Here is a 17032-nt window from a genome sequence, read left to right on the forward strand (position 1 = left end):
AGAAATCCTTCAGTCCAAAAGTGTATTTGATGTTGCTTTCAGACTTCTTTTGGTGGGTAGCATGGCTTGAGTTCTTGGAATGTTTACTAGGAAGATTCTACTCTGCAGGCTGTTGTTCTTTGCTTATGCTGTGGGCTTCACCTGTATGTTCTTATGCTATACATTAGAATAGTTGAATCTAGACTTTCTTCAATTCTTAAAACACATGGAAGCAGGCATTGGCTTTGCTTTTCTTTACATGAATCTAAGTTGGATCGGTGCAGTGCTTCAAAGCTGTGTTCTGCTGCTCATACATAACATTACATTCTATGTAAATCTCCCCTGTCTTTTTCTTCCTTTTGTGCCTGTTTCCTGTTGTGCTGTAAACAGCTTGAGCTTGTGCTTTACTTGTTCCTGCTATTTTTAGGAACTTTTATTTTCAAGGTCATGTTTTATAGAGTAGTATATAGATGTAATTTATTAACATAAACTGTTGTACCAAACACAATAGCTTGATGTTTGGAGTTGTTTGACTTGTAATCCTGGGCATGAGATAGATGCTGGTTTGTTCCAGAATTCTAAGTTCCGTAGTATATGGTTCCTGTAGAAACAGAAGGTACTTTAGTATTTTAAATACATAGACTTTAATGGGGCAGGTAGGACGTTTTCATTAATCTGTCATATTTTGTTGCAAAACATATAAATCGTGTACAGTAAGACAACGTGGCATATCTTCTTCCATCATCATCTTTTGGAGGAATGTCTGCATAACCCCAAATAATAAACTTGATGCTTAAAGAGATTATGTCTTTGACCACATGCTTGTGAAAGATTCTTTTAATTGCTTCTATGATGAATCATCAAAAAAAATATTAACGTTGGGATGAAAATTTCACACCACTTAGGCTGCTGCATGCTTTCCTGTTGGCTTCAATGAGTACGAGGTCAGGCTGAAGATGAGCATTAGGAAGTAAACATGACTTCTTGTCTGCGTGATGTCGTAATCCTATTCCAGATTCTTCTATTCCTGTGAAACCTTGTGATCTTACCCATGAGCCACTTAGCATATTTAATTATATTTGGTCCTTCCTGGTACCATTTTGAGAATTAGAATAGACCACTGTAGTGGGTTCTTGTCTAAATTTCCTCTGCCATAAGCCAACCTTTGTAGCCAGTGACTACAGACTAGTTAAAAGTAATCTCACTTTTTCCGGTACTAGGAAATTCCTGCTTTCAGCTCCATTTGTTAGTTTGTTAAAGCAGGGTGGATAGAATCTGATCTGCTGAGCATTTTCATGTTGCAATTTGTGTTTATGGCCATAACCGTGTTAAATTTGTTAACTGCTGTTTTGGTTGGTGGAGCAGCTGGTGAATGACCTTGTGTCTGGGAGGTGGTGGTTTGGTGGTGTGGTTTTTTTTGTTGTGTTTTTTTTTTTTTTTAAAAATTGAATGGTCTTTTGCATCCCAACTCTGTGGCTCTTAGATTGTTGGGAATGGAAGCGAACAGCAGCTGCAGAGGGAACTTGAAGACGTGCTGATGGATCCACCTATGGAAGATCAGTCAATTGACCGAGACCATGGTGATGAAGTTAGGACTGATGGTGATGGGGAAGAACCTGTTGTCCTTGAAGCTTCAGCATCTTCTACCATTAACCCAGTGTCGGTGGCAGGACTCCAGAAACCAGAAATGAGTTTGCCAGTGAAACCATCCCAGGGAGGTTAGAAAAAAATGGGGAATACCTGGTGGTATCTTCTGAAATAGCTTTATCTGGGGAAAGACAAGAGAGTTTTAGGTACAGGTGTGTCCAACTGTCCCTGTTTCTCATTGAAATCACCTAACGCGAGTTGGGTGATTCAGGAATTACCATATGCTGAACCATTTTCTCCTCTGAAAACACTTTCTGTACTGGCCTTGTGCAGAAATATTAAGATTATTTGCCTGGCTGTATAAAAAATTCATCTATTTAGCTTGTCTGTGCATCTTACTACTTCATGGAAAATTGGTGCACTTGTATCACAAAGCTCTCTGAGTGAACTGACTGATTGTAGAATTTGGATGGCAGTGTTTTCTACTGTCAGTAACTTGCTTTCAGGCAGAGTTTTTCTGAACTGTTTTGGTCTAATCTGCCTTTCTGTAATGTGTTTCTTAGTTGCTTTTTACATGCACTTGATCAACCTCTGATTTTACTTATGTTTGCCTTGTCTTTCTTCTTATGTTCAACTTTATGTCTTACCTTAGACTGTGGGGATTTGAGCCCTTTTACGCCTGTGACTGATGAGGACAGTGTGGTGTTTAGCAAGCTCACCTACTTAGGCTGTGCCTCTGTGAATGCTCCCCGGAGTGAAGTGGAAGCCCTCAGAATGATGTGCATCCTACGAAGCCAGTGCCAGATTTCTCTGGATGTGACTCTGTCAGTGCCTAATGTCTCTGAAGGAACAGTGAGGTACGAAGCTCATTCAGTTGTACTCTGGCTTTGTCCATTTGATATTATTATCTTCCAGCAAAGGAAATAAGTTACTGTTTTATCTGGGAGAAGTCTTGAGCAACTTAGGATTTCTTTTAGCAGAAAATGTGGATTTTAAAGAGATCTGTGAAAAGTGGGGCTTCAGATTTTTTTACCAATGATATTTTATGCCCAAGGGGTCAGTATGAAATACAGTCTTGACCCAGGGTGCCACAAAAGCCATGGTGGGAGTGGTTGTTGATTAAACACTTTGGAAATAGCTTGGGAAATATTTGGCTTGTAAGGCAGGATAGCTGCTGGTACACAAGGCTTAGCAGGGATGAGGCCATCCACTCTGCATATTAGTTAGTTTCTGTATGATGTACATTCTCCAGTACTGTCAAATTGTTGAGGCTTGCAAGTTAATAGCTGGCTGAAATACTTCTTCTAAAACTGCAGGGTTTCTTTTCTGTCTTCTCTTTTTACAGACTTTTAGATCCTCAGACGAACACAGAAATAGCAAATTATCCAATCTATAAAATCCTTTTCTGTGTACGAGGGCATGATGGGACCCCTGAATGTGATTGCTTTGCTTTCACTGAAAGCCACTACAATGCAGAACTCTTCAGGATTCATGTCTTCCGATGCGAGATCCAAGAGGCTGTAAGTTGAATCTTTTTGTCAAGTAATTATGTAATTATGTAAACATAGAAGATAGAGCAAAATTATATCAGGTACTTCAGAGGTAATACAATTCATTACCTTTCATACCTCAGATGTGAAATGAGAATGCATGTTTAATGTTCTGACTTTCTAAGAAGTGCAGGAAAAGTTAATTAGACCTACAGCAGCTGCAAACACTTTTATAGAGTCATTTCTTATTGTGTTAGTAAGTGAAAATTCAGATCGGTTTTCAGCTGCTAAATTCTGTTCACTTCAGTGTTTCTGAACTTTTTTGTTGCTGTGTAAATGCAGGTGAGCCGAATACTGTACAGCTTTGCCACTGCCTTTCGTCGTTCCGCCAAGCAAACTCCACTTTCAGCCATTGCCACTCCACAGACTCCAGACAGTGATATTTTCACCTTCTCTGTGTCACTGGAAATCAAAGAAGATGATGGAAAAGGTTATTTCAGGTATAGGTCCTTAATTCTTGTGCATACAGCATCTGTTTCTCTTATTGGAAAGTAAGGAAATGGGTCTGCTAGAATTTGTTTTTTTGTGTTGTGCTCAGCCTATACACAGTGCCCTTAGATGTTTAATGCAGCCATTTATAGTCTCCTGTAATTGCTGAAGTGTCTTTATTTCAGTACGGCATGTCTGCCAAATGTTCTGACTTGTTGAGCCAAATATTCTGACTTGGCTCCCAGCCACAGCTTCAGCAGCATTTCTTTTCTTGGATTTGCATCTAGCTCAAGCTTTATTTATTAAATAAATAAATAAATCATATCTAATAATCCAATATTTTTTCAGCACCTTCCATTGTAGACAATCCAAAGGACTGCTCAAATGCTAGCAGCTGAAAAACGATTAGCTCAGAGCCCAAGCATGAAAGATACAGATGGTTCTTGGGCTCGGATGCAGCAGCAGCAATTGCCAGGATGTGTAGCTGCAGCACACGGTGGTACAGTAGGTGATGTTCAGTCCTGCTGTCATGGTACCGATGTTGTTGTAGCCACCACGGTGCAGGTAGTGTAGAACCATTCCAGCAAAGTAGAATCCTATCTATGATGGGTGTACTGTACAGGTTTTAATTCAAATAGCTGGCTTTAGAGGTTTGACACTAATTCTTGTATGATCTCTGAAGTTCAGACCTATACTTAGTATACTTATCCTAGAAATTAAAATAACTCTTAGAAAGATTTCTGAAATAAACAGTTTGCCTCTCTTGTGAAAAAAGAAAGTGATATGCTGCTTTGTGTAAGTAATAACGTGCAATTGCTATCTATTAAATAATATGAGAAATCAGTATTTAGAAACTTTCTTAAAATGCTGCTGGACATCTCACAAGAATGTCTGATGCTGGTTTTGATACGTTCAAAGAATACAGATAAATGGTGGTCTGAATATTTTTTTTCCCTTTCTGATAAATAACAGTGCAGTTCCCAAAGACAAGGACAGGCAGTGCTTTAAACTCCGCCAAGGAATCGATAAGAAGATAGTGATTTATGTCCAACAGACAACTAATAAGGAGCTTGCTATTGAGAGGTAATGATATAAATTAAAAAATATATATATCTTTATTTAATGTTTTGTGCTCTTTCTTCCGAGGCAGCAGTTTAATAACTTTTATGAATACTCTTTTTGTGTAACTTAATTCCATGCCTCTGAGTTGAGTGGAACTGTGCAGAAGATGTGGCTGGTTTGTTCAGCATGTGTGTGATGGGGACACAATGCAGGCACAGTGAAATCTTGCACAGATCTGCTTGTTTAGCCAGTGGTCATATCTCCTCTAACCTGTTCAAAAACATTCCTTTCTTCTTGGTTGCGTCTGAGAATATTTCTTGTACATATGCTTTGAATCTGCTGTGGTCTGGAATTCTAGAATATGAAGCACCTTTGTAGGGAAGAGGAGAGTTCAGATTTCAAATCTTTCACTTCATAGAAATGAACAGGCAGTTTTTGATGACTGACAGAATTTTTTGTAATACAGAGAAAAGATGCAGCTTCTGCCAAACTCTGCAGTCTGACAAAAAGCAGGAACTTCAGGAAGTGTGGTCAACCAGAGGATGAAGTGCAATATACCTCAGTGGGTAGTATTTATGCAAAGTAAAACCATAAAAGATAGTTCCTTGCACTTCATGTGGAATTTCCTGATTCTTGTTAGTGTCAAAGGTGAAATTCTATGCAAACATGTCTCAAACCAACCAGCCAAACAAGAAGAAATGAAAAGAGAAGAAAAGAGGCAGTATTATCCTACCTGCAGAATAGGGAGCCCTTGTTAGGAGATTGTTTGACGTACAGTTGTCTTTGAAAACAAAGTTAATTGAACTGTACGGGCCACTGTAGGCAGGATAAAATCATCATGTAAATATTCTTGTGAAATTTTGCTTGACATTTTTAATATTGGCTTGACATTGTTTTGGTTGATGTGCTCGATACTGTGCTCAAATGTCAAGGATTGTTGACATTTCTTACTGCATTCATGGGCTGCTTGTGGTGTGTGATGGAATATTTAGACAATGAATGCTTATGATTTGTTTATAAATAGTAATTTTTGCAGATTAATTTCTTTTGCCTGACTTTCCAGATGTTTTGGCCTCCTCCTGAGCCGTGGGAAAGATGTTCGGAGTGGTGACATGCACCTTCTAGATTTGGTAAGGGTCTTCTATTAACAAAATCTAATGACTTGTACTGTAATTGCTTACGATCTCAGGTTAGACAGAAAAGATTTAGATGCTTAGGCATGCTTGTTGTGGGTTGATACTGTACATCATACTCTTGAGTGTTGCCCTGGAAAATTGCGTTGTTAATTCTGTTTTTATTTTCAGAGGTGATATCTGTTATAGGATCATGCAAAATGAACTTCACATGCCCTTTTCTCACCTCTGCTGGAGCTGTTTTATGTAGTTGAAGCTCTTGTAATATAGAAGTTGCTTTAATTTAAATAAAGATTCATAAGCTTCCTTGTTTCCAGGAGTCCATGGGTAAAAGTTCTGATGGGAAATCATACGTGATCACCGGCAGCTGGAATCAAAAATCTCCACACTTCCAATTTGTAAATGAAGAAACACCAAAAGGTATGAACCTGGACAGATTTTATCCTTAGTCAAGGTAGATAATTTATACAGGGAGCACTGGATAAGTTCTCCTTTCTTTAAGGTGCTTCTTGCACAGACTTTCTTCATAATATGGGATATAATGTCAGAAACAGAACAAGTATAGAAGAAAAATCCTATGTTTAGAAATAATGCTTTGTAGGAATAACTGTGTCTCAATAAGGGGCTGTACAAATGTGGGGACAAGGTGCAGCCTCACTGTGCTCTGTTAGAGTTTAAGAATCCCATTGGAAATTGCACTGAATGGACTGCAGGCTTCCTCTTCACTTAGTTTTGGTGATCAGTTCAGATTTTTCTGCTTCCAAGTTTTTAATACAAAAAGAAAAAGGATTTTGTACCTATGATAATAACAAGGAAATAGTCCAACTATAATCTGGAAGTAACTGATGCTGCATTGCTCTCTGGAGTTCCGAAACAGATCTGTCTTTACTTTTGTTAAGATGTCAACTAACTGATCATCTTTGCAATGTATTGTCACCCTTAGCTTCAAGGGTTGGGAAACTCCATAGGAATTGACTGAGCAAAGTCATAGAAGTCAGGTGCTGGGTACAGTCTGCTGCTGCATTTGGCTCCTTTTGGAGAATCATAGTATGTAGTCAGTTTTCTAAATTCACACAGCTGAGGGGGTCTTAACTGCTGTTTAGTGAGGTAAGACTTGAATTTTTTGTAGGTAACTTCTAAAAATGAATAAAATATTACTTAGCTAGGAGACAGATCTGCACTGTGGGGTATTTCTCTTATTGTTGCTTTGGGATTTCTCTCTAGATAAAGTACTGTTCATGACTACTGCTGTGGACTTGGTGATAACTGAGGTTCAGGAACCCGTTCGATTCATTCTGGAGACTAAAGTCAGAGTTTGTTCACCTAATGAGAGATTGTTCTGGCCCTTCAGCAAACGTAGCTCTACTGAAAATTTTTTCCTGAAATTAAAACAGGTAACACTTTTTTCTTTTTCTTTTCTTTCACCTGCAGTTAATTTGTGATTTGGCAGGGTTGTTTTTCAAAGGTAATCGTGATACGGTTGACCATACCCATCGAGAGGAGGCTGATGGTGTAATGCAGAATAAATACACATACGCTGGGGGTAAAGAAAATTGTAGTTATTTGTACCTGTCAGCTATTCAGAATTTCACTGCAGTTGTTTCCCATAGGTTAAAGTAGAGATTTTACACATGCCCCTGGTTTCTCTAGGAGGAAAAAAATACAAGCAATCACAAATAAATCCCTAGAACTTGTTAAAAACTTTACTGTTTCTTCCAACTTGCTTTTTTACCATATCTGCTTAAAAGGAAAGAATTATTTCTGTCCGGAATACTCATAATGACAATATGAGGCAATAACTTAGTCTCAAAATAAGGCGGAAAGTTGAAGGTCCAGGTTACTATAGAGATGATGTACTTGAAGTAGCTGCTGTTCTCCTGCTTTAGAAATTACTGCTTTGAATTGAAAGTCCTGGTTAGAGAAATGGAAAGATATGGAAGCAAACATCATTGTGGATATATGTGATCTTTCAAGGTTTCATAATTCTGGTTGCAGTTCAAAAAAGCAAGGTTATGTATTATTTTTAAAAGAAGATCTGAATGAAGTAGGATGTTTTTCTGTGGTGGTTTTTATTCCTCGTTCATTTGTCTTAGAGCACTAACGTATAGTGGCAATATTTCTTGGTAGTAACAAAGATGAGGTTTGCTAAGGATTCTTTTTTGTGTCTCTGATCTTTTACTTAAAATATGAATAAACATTTCAGGAACTGTCCTTCTAAATTTCCTTCAAAAATTCGTTGACATCAGTCTATTTGCTTAGGATATCTTTGAGGTGGAGCGTGGAGACGTTGAGCTGTTAAGGCTGCTGAGCTATAAATATTTTACTACCTCTAAGAGGCACCTTCTTGTCTTGGTGGTTTAAAGGAAGTTTATTTTACCGAGCTAATTCTGTATCTTTTGTCTTTCTAAATTCACAGGCATTGTGACTTATCTCAGCTAATTCTTTTCTTTCCAAAGCACTGTCAGACTGTCCAACTTCCAGTGTTTACTAATGGAAGATTATCAGAATTCATAGTGGAAGCAACAAATATTGAATGTACTGCCTGATAAGCCTGGAAGGGAAACCTGTTTCTATGGAGCCATGATTAGCCTATTAAAAATACAGCTGTGTAGAGTTGGCTTATCTTACTTTGGCAGTGTTTCTTTATTCGGAAATGGTGAAAGCAGAGACATTTTCTCAGATTACATTTAGTGATTTAGTAATTTTTAGCTTTGATTCATTTCTCCTCATTTTAAGTTAAGTACTCCAAAGAATAAAATTGAGCATTGGGAGCTTACGTTAGAGTATGATTTTAGATTTTATTTCTCTTTTCTTCATCCTTCCTTTTCTGTTCTCTATTTTTATTGCTTTATGACAAAAATAAATAAATAATAGTAATAATAAAAATCAAAATTCTTGGACTGCATTTAAATTTGGGAAACATTTCACAAGGGAAAAATTTCTTTTTAAAGCAAAGGAAGGTGTGAAAGTATTGAAAATTAAGGAGGGAACAGAACTACATCATAATAAACTTTGGAACCCAACAACTTATGTGCATGTGTTCTCACGGCAAAACGTTGCTAAAGAAGTTGGCATGGTGGGAAAGTTAAATTAGAATTTCTTCTCTCTCCAGAAAATTAGAGAAATTAGAGTTCTTTTGAAAGGTTTGAGACATGTGGCATTAGGATAGAAGCATTTGCATGCCTGTGGTGCATGCGGTGTTCTGCAGGGATTGGATGTCATTCGCTGCAGAATGTGAGTAAAAATGTTTTCTTGTTGTGTTCCAAACAGAAGTACAACCTGTACGAAGTAACCTGGAGATCTGTATAGCTTTTTGTGGTATTTTTTTTTTCCGTAGATAAAGCAGAAGGACAGAAAGAATAACTCAGACACATTATATGAAGTCGTGTGTCTAGAAAGTGAATCGGAGAGGGAGAGAAGAAAAACCACAGCGAGCCCCTCTCTTCGCCTGCCCCAGTCAGGGTCACAGGGCTCAATGATTCCTTCCCCTCCAGAAGATGATGAAGAAGAAGGTAAGATACAGATTGTGTGCTTTAAATCCTTCAGCAAACGAAAACCAGAAAAACCCCAAAACAAACAAAACCAAAAAAAAAACGTAGTTGATAAATCTTAGTTATGAAACATGTTGAATTTTTTCCAATCAGAATTTGGCCGCTGCTCATGGTTTTTTGGTTTTTGTTTTATTGTTTCTTTGGTTCTAAATCTTGCTTTAATGCTGTGAGTATTCAGTAACCAGTACCCCTGCATTCCTGGATCAGCCTCTCCCTTGTCTGACACTTCTGTGGTTTGTCTGTGCCTTGCTCAGCCCAGGCCTCACAAAATCTTCAGTGTGATATATTTGGAACAATGTGAAAAGAGGCTGCTAAAAATTTGGGATTATCATATAGCTTCTGCCCCTCCCTGAGCAGCTGGGAAAAGATTTGAGAGTGCAAATGAGAAGCTGGTATTTGAAAATGTAAGCAAGCAGTGTGTTTTAGTGAAGAGGAAAGTATAGACATCTGCAATACATAAAACTATACCAGGACTTGTCCAGTCTGAACCTTAATGCATTTTCAATCTCTCTCTCTTTAAAAAAAAAAAAAAAAAAAAAATTCTCTTGAGCTAAAATATGGACTATAAGCATCTGGCCTCACAGCATTGAGCTGAATGTAGATGACTTGAGTTTCTGCTTTTTCTGCTGACATTTAATGTGATCTTGAGTGGATTGTTTCACTTCTGTGCCTTACAGTACCTTTATTTAAAAAGCCAACAAAAAGAAATTAGTTTCAAATTTAATTCCTTCGCAAAATGTTATTCATAAAAACTTCTCCAAGCCTTTGCTATCTGGGAACATACATACATATGTATATCCATATACATATATATACATACATATATGTGTGTGTGTTGTTTTGTTGTTGTTTACAGTAGATTAAACTCTTGCATTGCTGACAATTTCAAGTATCAATTAAGATAGTATTTTTTAATTCAATCTATGCTGTTTCATCAATAATGCAAAAACAGTGTTGGCTGCTGTATCAGTGAAGTGTGTTTTTGTATGTCATCATGCCTGTTGTGAGCATTTAAAGATATCTGACGGTACAGAAGTTTAGTACTGGTTTAAAAAAAAGGTTGTGTGATTATGGTCATCTAAGCACTCCCTGCTCAGCTCCCCCTCAGCTCAAAGTTTGATTCAAAAAGCTGTTTGGTTTAAAACAGAGATAGTATCAGAAAGTTTCAAAGTAGAAGCACAAAGCAGTTAAATACTTTGTGGACTTTCATGGATGTTAACAATGTTACAAGCCTGCGGTGGTTGGTGGAACCACATGGCTTTTATTGTCTTTTCAGCTTGTACAGTGTTTTAGCTTTTTAGATAGGGAAAATTGTGCTCTTTGAGAATTTTTATGATTTTCCAAAAGTTTGGGATATAATTACTTCTGGGAAAGGTCTCTAGTCTTGCCTCAGTGGAAATGCAGCTAGATAGGTTGACCAGAGCCTTGTCCTGTTGTTTCTCACATTATCCAGTGATGCAGCACAGAGCCTCTCTGGCTCTTTGTGTCAGAGCTGGGCCATTTTCATGGAGTTTTTTTTTTTCTGTACTGGTAGCCCGAATTTCACATATTGCAGATTGTCTTCTGCATCTTCTCACATCTCTGTGCAGCTCTGAGAAGAGACTGCTTCCGGCTTCTCTGTGTTGAGCACACAAACAGTGCATCCACAAATGAGAAATTTCTCTTGCCACAAGCTAATGCAGTTAGTGAAGCAATATTTGTGTGTGCTGTGGTAAGGTAATGTCTATTGATCTCATAGCATCCCCTCTATTCTGTTGGCAGACAATGATGAACCTCTCTTGAGTGGTTCTGGAGATGTTTCCAAAGAGTGTGCAGAAAAAATTCTGGAGACATGGGGAGAGTTGCTGTCCAAATGGTGAGTGGCAAAATTGCATTCTGAAAATTAAAATTCTGAATGCTGTCAGTCTGTTTACTCCTTCTGTCTCGATTTTTTCTTATTTCCAGAAGCCAGCTGAAATTAGTTTGGGTTTAGTCCTCTTTCATCCCCATAACACCCCATGTTCTCTGGCTTTGGATTTCTTCAGGGAATGTTTTTAAGTATTTTCAGTTTTGAGTGCGTATTTAAATACAGCATAGAAATTGTTTTATGCTGCTTCCTTAGGTGATTGTCTCTTAAAATGAGTGATACATATATGTAAACTTCACTGGAGTTTTGTTACAAAAAATTCTAAGCTAAATAATAAAAGAAGAGGTGCATTTTCTTGTCTTTATTTGCATAGATCTCTTCCATTCCTCTTTGTAATTCTGATTTATTTCACAGCCGTTTTTCCCTGCAGCTGTCATATCTTAGTAACCACAGCTAAAGAATATGGGAGATTTGTACTTGGATAGCAAAGATGCTTTTCCTCCCTTCTCTGAAGGAAGATGGCTGTAGAGCCTGCCAAGAGGGAAGTACATGAGTTCTATTTTTTTTTCCCAACAAAATGCCAATTTATAAAAAGAGCGTTTCTTGACAGTCAAGTTGCTAATGCAACACCTGTTTTCCATTAATGAAGGTTCCTTTAGTCACCCACCTTCAAGTAGCCTGAGTGATTTTAAGAAACTGATGTTAATTATTGAAGAACTCAGGGTGTGTTTTTTTTTTTCTTTTTTGCAAAGAGAGATGACAAGCACAACATCATATTGAGCTCAAATATGCCATGTTTCAGCTCTTGGTTTAGTTGTTGCCTTCTGCTATTTAATATCATTGAAGAGCAGGATGAGGGCTGTACAGCAACCAAGGGTCTTACCAAGGGCATTGGATCTAAGGAGTAGGACAGCAGATTAGATGGAGTCTAATGCACTTTAGCAGAGGGAAAGCACTGATGTGACCTTTTAGCCAGGTCTCATCAGCCTTTGAATTAAGGTTATCACAGCTTAGTATTGTTTCTCCTACAGTTGTTTGGTGCTCATTTAGACAGCACTTTTACTGCTAGTTTGTTTTTGCACTACTGTTTGGACTTGGTTGATAGGAATGGGTGCAACAGAAATGGACACTTCTGGAAGAAGGGGTGGCTGCGCTGAGGTCATTTTTTCTTCCCTCTCCTGGACTTATAGAAGCTCCTTTAACAGCTGAGCTCTGTTCATTTGTTGCTATGAGAAAGTTTCAGCTTGAGTTTTTTGTAATTCTTCTGAGGGCTGAAAGATAATTAAGCTACCTGACTCCAATTGAAAATGTTTTGGCAGCTCTAAGAGGATATGAAGTGCTTCTTTGCTAATGCTGGCAACAACAGCTTTAATGTGTGTTAAAGGGCTTTCCTTCTTAACTAACAATGAGTATTTGGAAATAATGATCCTTGAGCTTTTAACATAAGAGGATTGAAAATCATAAAAATCAGAGTTCAGGTAACTTCATGCTAGGTTTTTAGAATCCTATAATTAGATTTATATAGCAATTAAATGTGTGCTGGTATTTTGCGATTTCTTATTAACGTTTGGCTCATACTTTATAACTGGTGAGTCACAATTTTTTCATCTCAAGATAGTTTTGAAAAATGTGGTAGTGTATGGCCACAGCCTTAAAGTTCACGGCTGTATTCATTAGAATTACTGTTGTACTTACTCAGATCTAAAGCCTTGATTTAATAAATTAAAACCTTTACTGACCGGTCTTTGATTTTAATATTTGGTATGGTAAGTATTTTATATAAACACGTAAATGTGATCTGTAAGCTTATAGTTATGGATGTATGTAGATGTAAGTGTAGTTGTTATATAAACGTTATCATAATTAGGAGGATGTAATGACTGTAGCTCCTGTGTGATACAGACTGAGTTAAATGTCCAGCATGGCCCAGATGGCTGCAAGTCGTTGTGCTGGAACTGGAGGAGGGCAGTAAGGATTCCCAGCCTGTGTAAAATCATCATCCATGTATGCCAGACTGTTAAGGCAGATTATTAAATACAAGTTTATTAAAAGAATGCAATCAATATGAATTAAGTTCAGCTTTTGCCTTTATTTATCAGTGCATTTTACATAGGTTTCTTTTTTCTTTTTTTTTTTTTTTTTGTAACTGCAGAAAAATTATAATTTCTTTGATTTAAGGGCTCTGTATTTTGGGCATTTAATGTATGAGCCACAAATGGATTGTTGAGCTTAACTTTCTGTAACTGCATAAATTAAGTTCAGTTTTTACAACTTGAGTGCTGTAATTTATGAGCTGTCAACCAGTCCCACTTGAAAAAAAAAGGGAACCGTTTAGTTGGGAATAGCTTGTGTAGCAGTGGCAGCTCATGAAATGTCTGGGTGTAGTTTGAAAATCCTGCATGGTTTTTTGGTAGTTCTGCTACAACAGGGTTCCATGGTTACCTGTCCACGCTGATGGAAGGAGCAGAGAGCAGTGTTTGCTTCTGCAAGGTGTTCAGTTTTTTGGTGTGGTTTGAGCTTGGACTTCTACAAATGTGGTACCTCTTCCCCAGCTCTAGTTTTTGCTGTGGGCTTTTGGTTTGTTGAGTGTTTTATAATGTATGCTTTTATTATATCTAAATTCCTTAGGAATCAAGAAGATAGTTTGCAAAGTTCTCCAAATCTGTTTTTTCCTTAAGTTCTCACTTTGTTAAGAATTTCACTTCATGTGGAGCATCTTCATGTTCCTGTCATCTGGCATGTCTGGTGCTGCACATCACTTGTTCACCTACTTGTTTATTTCTGCATGGATAATCGTAACAAAGCCTTCCCCTACACCAGGCACCTCAATTTGAGCGTGAGGCCAAAGACATTGTCAGCACTGGTGAGAAGTGGTGTCCCTGAGGCCCTGAGAGGAGAGGTCTGGCAGCTGCTGGCAGGGTGTCATAACAACGATCACCTGGTGGAGAAGTACCGAATCCTCATCACAAAGGTAGGATGCTTTTTTCCATTTCCCTCCCTCTGGCGTGTTAATGTAAGGAAGTAGAGAGACTCCCAAGTATGTAACCTCTTGCTGAAAGGCTGATGTGTTGTCTGAATATGGTGTATCAACCAGTGAGGGGAATTCAGTCAGCAAAAAAAATCCCCAAAAAACTAACATGCAGTATTAGTTATTGCCATACTTCTAGAGTGTTTTCATAATCCTTGCTACACCCAGATGAGTTCTGAGTTAATGTGTCAGAAATTAATATTCTGTTAATTGCATTCATAAGTGACAGATTCAGGGAGCTCATTTCCTTTGCTTGTTTGGATTTCCTGGATGAAAGCTGAATTTTCTTCTGTTGTCTTAGTAATGTTTATGCTAAAAAATCCAGTGCTAGTTGAATTGCAGCTTTTTTTTTTTTCCTGGGATAGAAAAACAGTGTGTTGTACATTTTGCACTAGAAGCAGTTTTTTAACTTCTCATCTTGAATGCTGACCTCAATAACATGGGAAAATAAAAAAAAAAAATCAGTTACAGCCATCGAGTGTTTCTGAAAGTTCTAAAGTGACAAAGAGGAGGCATTTCTTCCTTACTAAAAAATCCATGTGCTGATTTGGTTTCAATCGCTATCGTTACAGATAAGTTCTACTTTACTATTTTCATCAAATGTGTGTCTCTAGAAGGACTGTGTTGAATTCCTTAATATTGCTACCTGCATAGTAGAGCTGTAACTTGTGTTAGTTTGGTGAATAAATCATATAGATATTATGGAGGTTGAGTGCTCTTGCAGGGAGCAACTCAGAGCTACCCTTGCAGTGCTGTAACAATTGCTTTGTGACTGGATGATTGTGTCACTTTTCCCCCTGTTTCAGTATTTTGGTATCAGGATGGGAAAGATGGTCTCTGTGGCACAGTGGATGGCACGTTGTGCAGCCTCTTTCTGATTAAAAAAAAAAAATGAAGTGTTTAAGTCTGTGAGACCTTTCTGCTCATTTACGCTGGGCAGGCACAAAGGAGATAACCTGGATGTGATGTGTTGGAAGCATCTCTGGAGTCCAAGTGCAGGGGGGTGGCTGACCAGCACTGTGCCCTGCAGCAAGAGGATGGCTGAGCCTGCAGCAGTCGTTCAGCGTGAAGCTAATTAAGGAATTAAAGACAATGAGCACTGGATGACCATTTTCATGCCCTGCTGCTTCATGTTAAGTTGGTAGTATGCTACCAGCAATAACCAAGTCTAGCAAATGAACATGAATTCTGTTTTAAGATGGGAGTGCCTTAGTAGACCATTGTTCTGACTATTTGCCTTGTCACTTAAATATAAACTACATGAAAATGGGCTGTGATTATTTCTGTAGGGTGGGCAGAGAGGATTGTGCTTTTAGAGCAGAATTATCTGTTTGGTGAATTCACACTGCAGTGGTGATTTTGTCAACCTGCAGACAGTGGAGTGAGAAAAGCTTACCAAAAAGGCTATCAAGAAGATTATCACTGGCTGATGAGGACCTGAGCCAGGACTTGGAAAGATGATGTTTGCAGACCCATTGTGTATAACAGTGAGCTAACAGTATGATGAAGCCGTACTACATCTTGTCCTTATTTTTTTTATTTTCAAGCCTTTATTTGATAATTTTTAGTTCTAATGCAAATAATTATTCTTACTGCTCTGAAAAGAGCAGCTCAGTTACAGTCAGTGTGCACCAGAGGCAAGGTGCTTTATAATGCACTGCTTTGCTGGCCTCGTAATGCTCTGCCATGTTTTGCATGTCACTAATGCAAACTCCACTCTAACGGCAGTGCAGTTATTTGTATTACCATGCCCTGGAAATGGTCTGTCGAGGAAGGCTGCTGTGGTGTAGTGCTGAGAAGTTGATGTGAAACCTTTGCTCTTCAGTGCAAGCAGGAGATGCAGTGTGGCACTCTGAGTACTCGTAATCGGGTGCCCCTTCTCTCTTAATGTTGACCTCTATTTCTGTAGCTGTATTTGATTTCTGCCAGACTGTTCGTGACCCCATGTGGCAGCACAGCCCCAAATTAATAAGGATCTGTGTTGACAGCTGCTTCAAAAGCATCTGGCCTCTTTCAGTGATTTTTTTATTGTGAGCAGGGTGTTGGATGTGGTCTCTTCAGCATTTCTTGTGATGTTTGCTGCTTTCCTGTGGAATTGTGGTTTCTGGCGCTTGGAGAATTGTGTTTTTAGCTTTGTTTTGCAAATTAACTGCTGCAAGAATAATTTCTTGTTTACTGTTAAAGTGTGGGTACCCAACAGTTGAAAGAGAAAGGTCTTCCAATGGGTTTCCCCAGTGAAGGCTGTATCTAGTTCTCCCGATAAATCTGATCTGTGCATGAAGGTGAAAAACAGCACTGAGCCCACAGCTTAAGGTGCTGTGTGAAGCCTTCATGACCGCGTTCTTTCATTCGTTGTCTGCTCCGTGCTGTTTTGGTAAGCACTAGCTGGGTTTGGACTCTGTGCTTTTATTGTTGCAGCAGTGTCTGAGTTGCACCACTGTGGTGCTTCCACAAATTACTTTTGAGAATTTGTACACCATCTGTGTGCAATAATGAAGCTTTTAGCAAACTCCAGATTGCCACGCTCATGATGGAGAGTGTGGCTGAAAGCCAGCTCAATGAATTGAGGTCACGTCCCTACTGGGGGCTGAAAGAAAACTCTAGGTGAGACGATCTTGACAATCCTTTGAGAGGCATCTGTTCCTGGTAGGACTTTGGCAGTCATGGTTATGGCTGTTGATCTTTGGGCTTTGGCCCCTGAACGGGAGGAGGAGAGAGAAGGGGACTCACTGTGGCTGTCAGTGGGTACCAAAGGAAAGATGCTGAATGTCATAGATGGAAGGAGACATGGCTGAATGGAAGACCTATAAAGCTGGTTGCAGAGGTTAAAAAGAAATCATCATCAAAGCAAAACAGACAATGCCTAC

At 38.6% G+C, this 17032-nt stretch overlaps 1 protein-coding gene across 2 annotated transcripts in view; it reads left to right on the forward strand.

Moving 5' to 3' along the window:
• The window catches only part of RABGAP1 (RAB GTPase activating protein 1), a 60868-nt gene that overhangs the window by 9823 nt on the left and 34013 nt on the right, over positions 1 to 17032 (forward strand). For both annotated transcript variants that reach the window (XM_031601958.2, XM_090121578.1), the window contains exons 3-13: positions 1463 to 1697; positions 2219 to 2423; positions 2912 to 3086; positions 3399 to 3556; positions 4518 to 4628; positions 5671 to 5737; positions 6058 to 6160; positions 6965 to 7134; positions 9078 to 9252; positions 11053 to 11146; positions 13958 to 14108. In XM_031601958.2, coding sequence (XP_031457818.1) covers positions 1463 to 1697; positions 2219 to 2423; positions 2912 to 3086; positions 3399 to 3556; positions 4518 to 4628; positions 5671 to 5737; positions 6058 to 6160; positions 6965 to 7134; positions 9078 to 9252; positions 11053 to 11146; positions 13958 to 14108 — 1644 coding nt within the window. The remainder of the gene's footprint in view (positions 1 to 1462; positions 1698 to 2218; positions 2424 to 2911; positions 3087 to 3398; positions 3557 to 4517; positions 4629 to 5670; positions 5738 to 6057; positions 6161 to 6964; positions 7135 to 9077; positions 9253 to 11052; positions 11147 to 13957; positions 14109 to 17032) is intronic.

This window comes from Phasianus colchicus, chromosome 19 (assembly GCF_987193195.1).
Source record: "Phasianus colchicus chromosome 19, bPhaCol1.hap1.1, whole genome shotgun sequence".
Taxonomy (NCBI): domain Eukaryota; kingdom Metazoa; phylum Chordata; class Aves; order Galliformes; family Phasianidae; genus Phasianus; species Phasianus colchicus.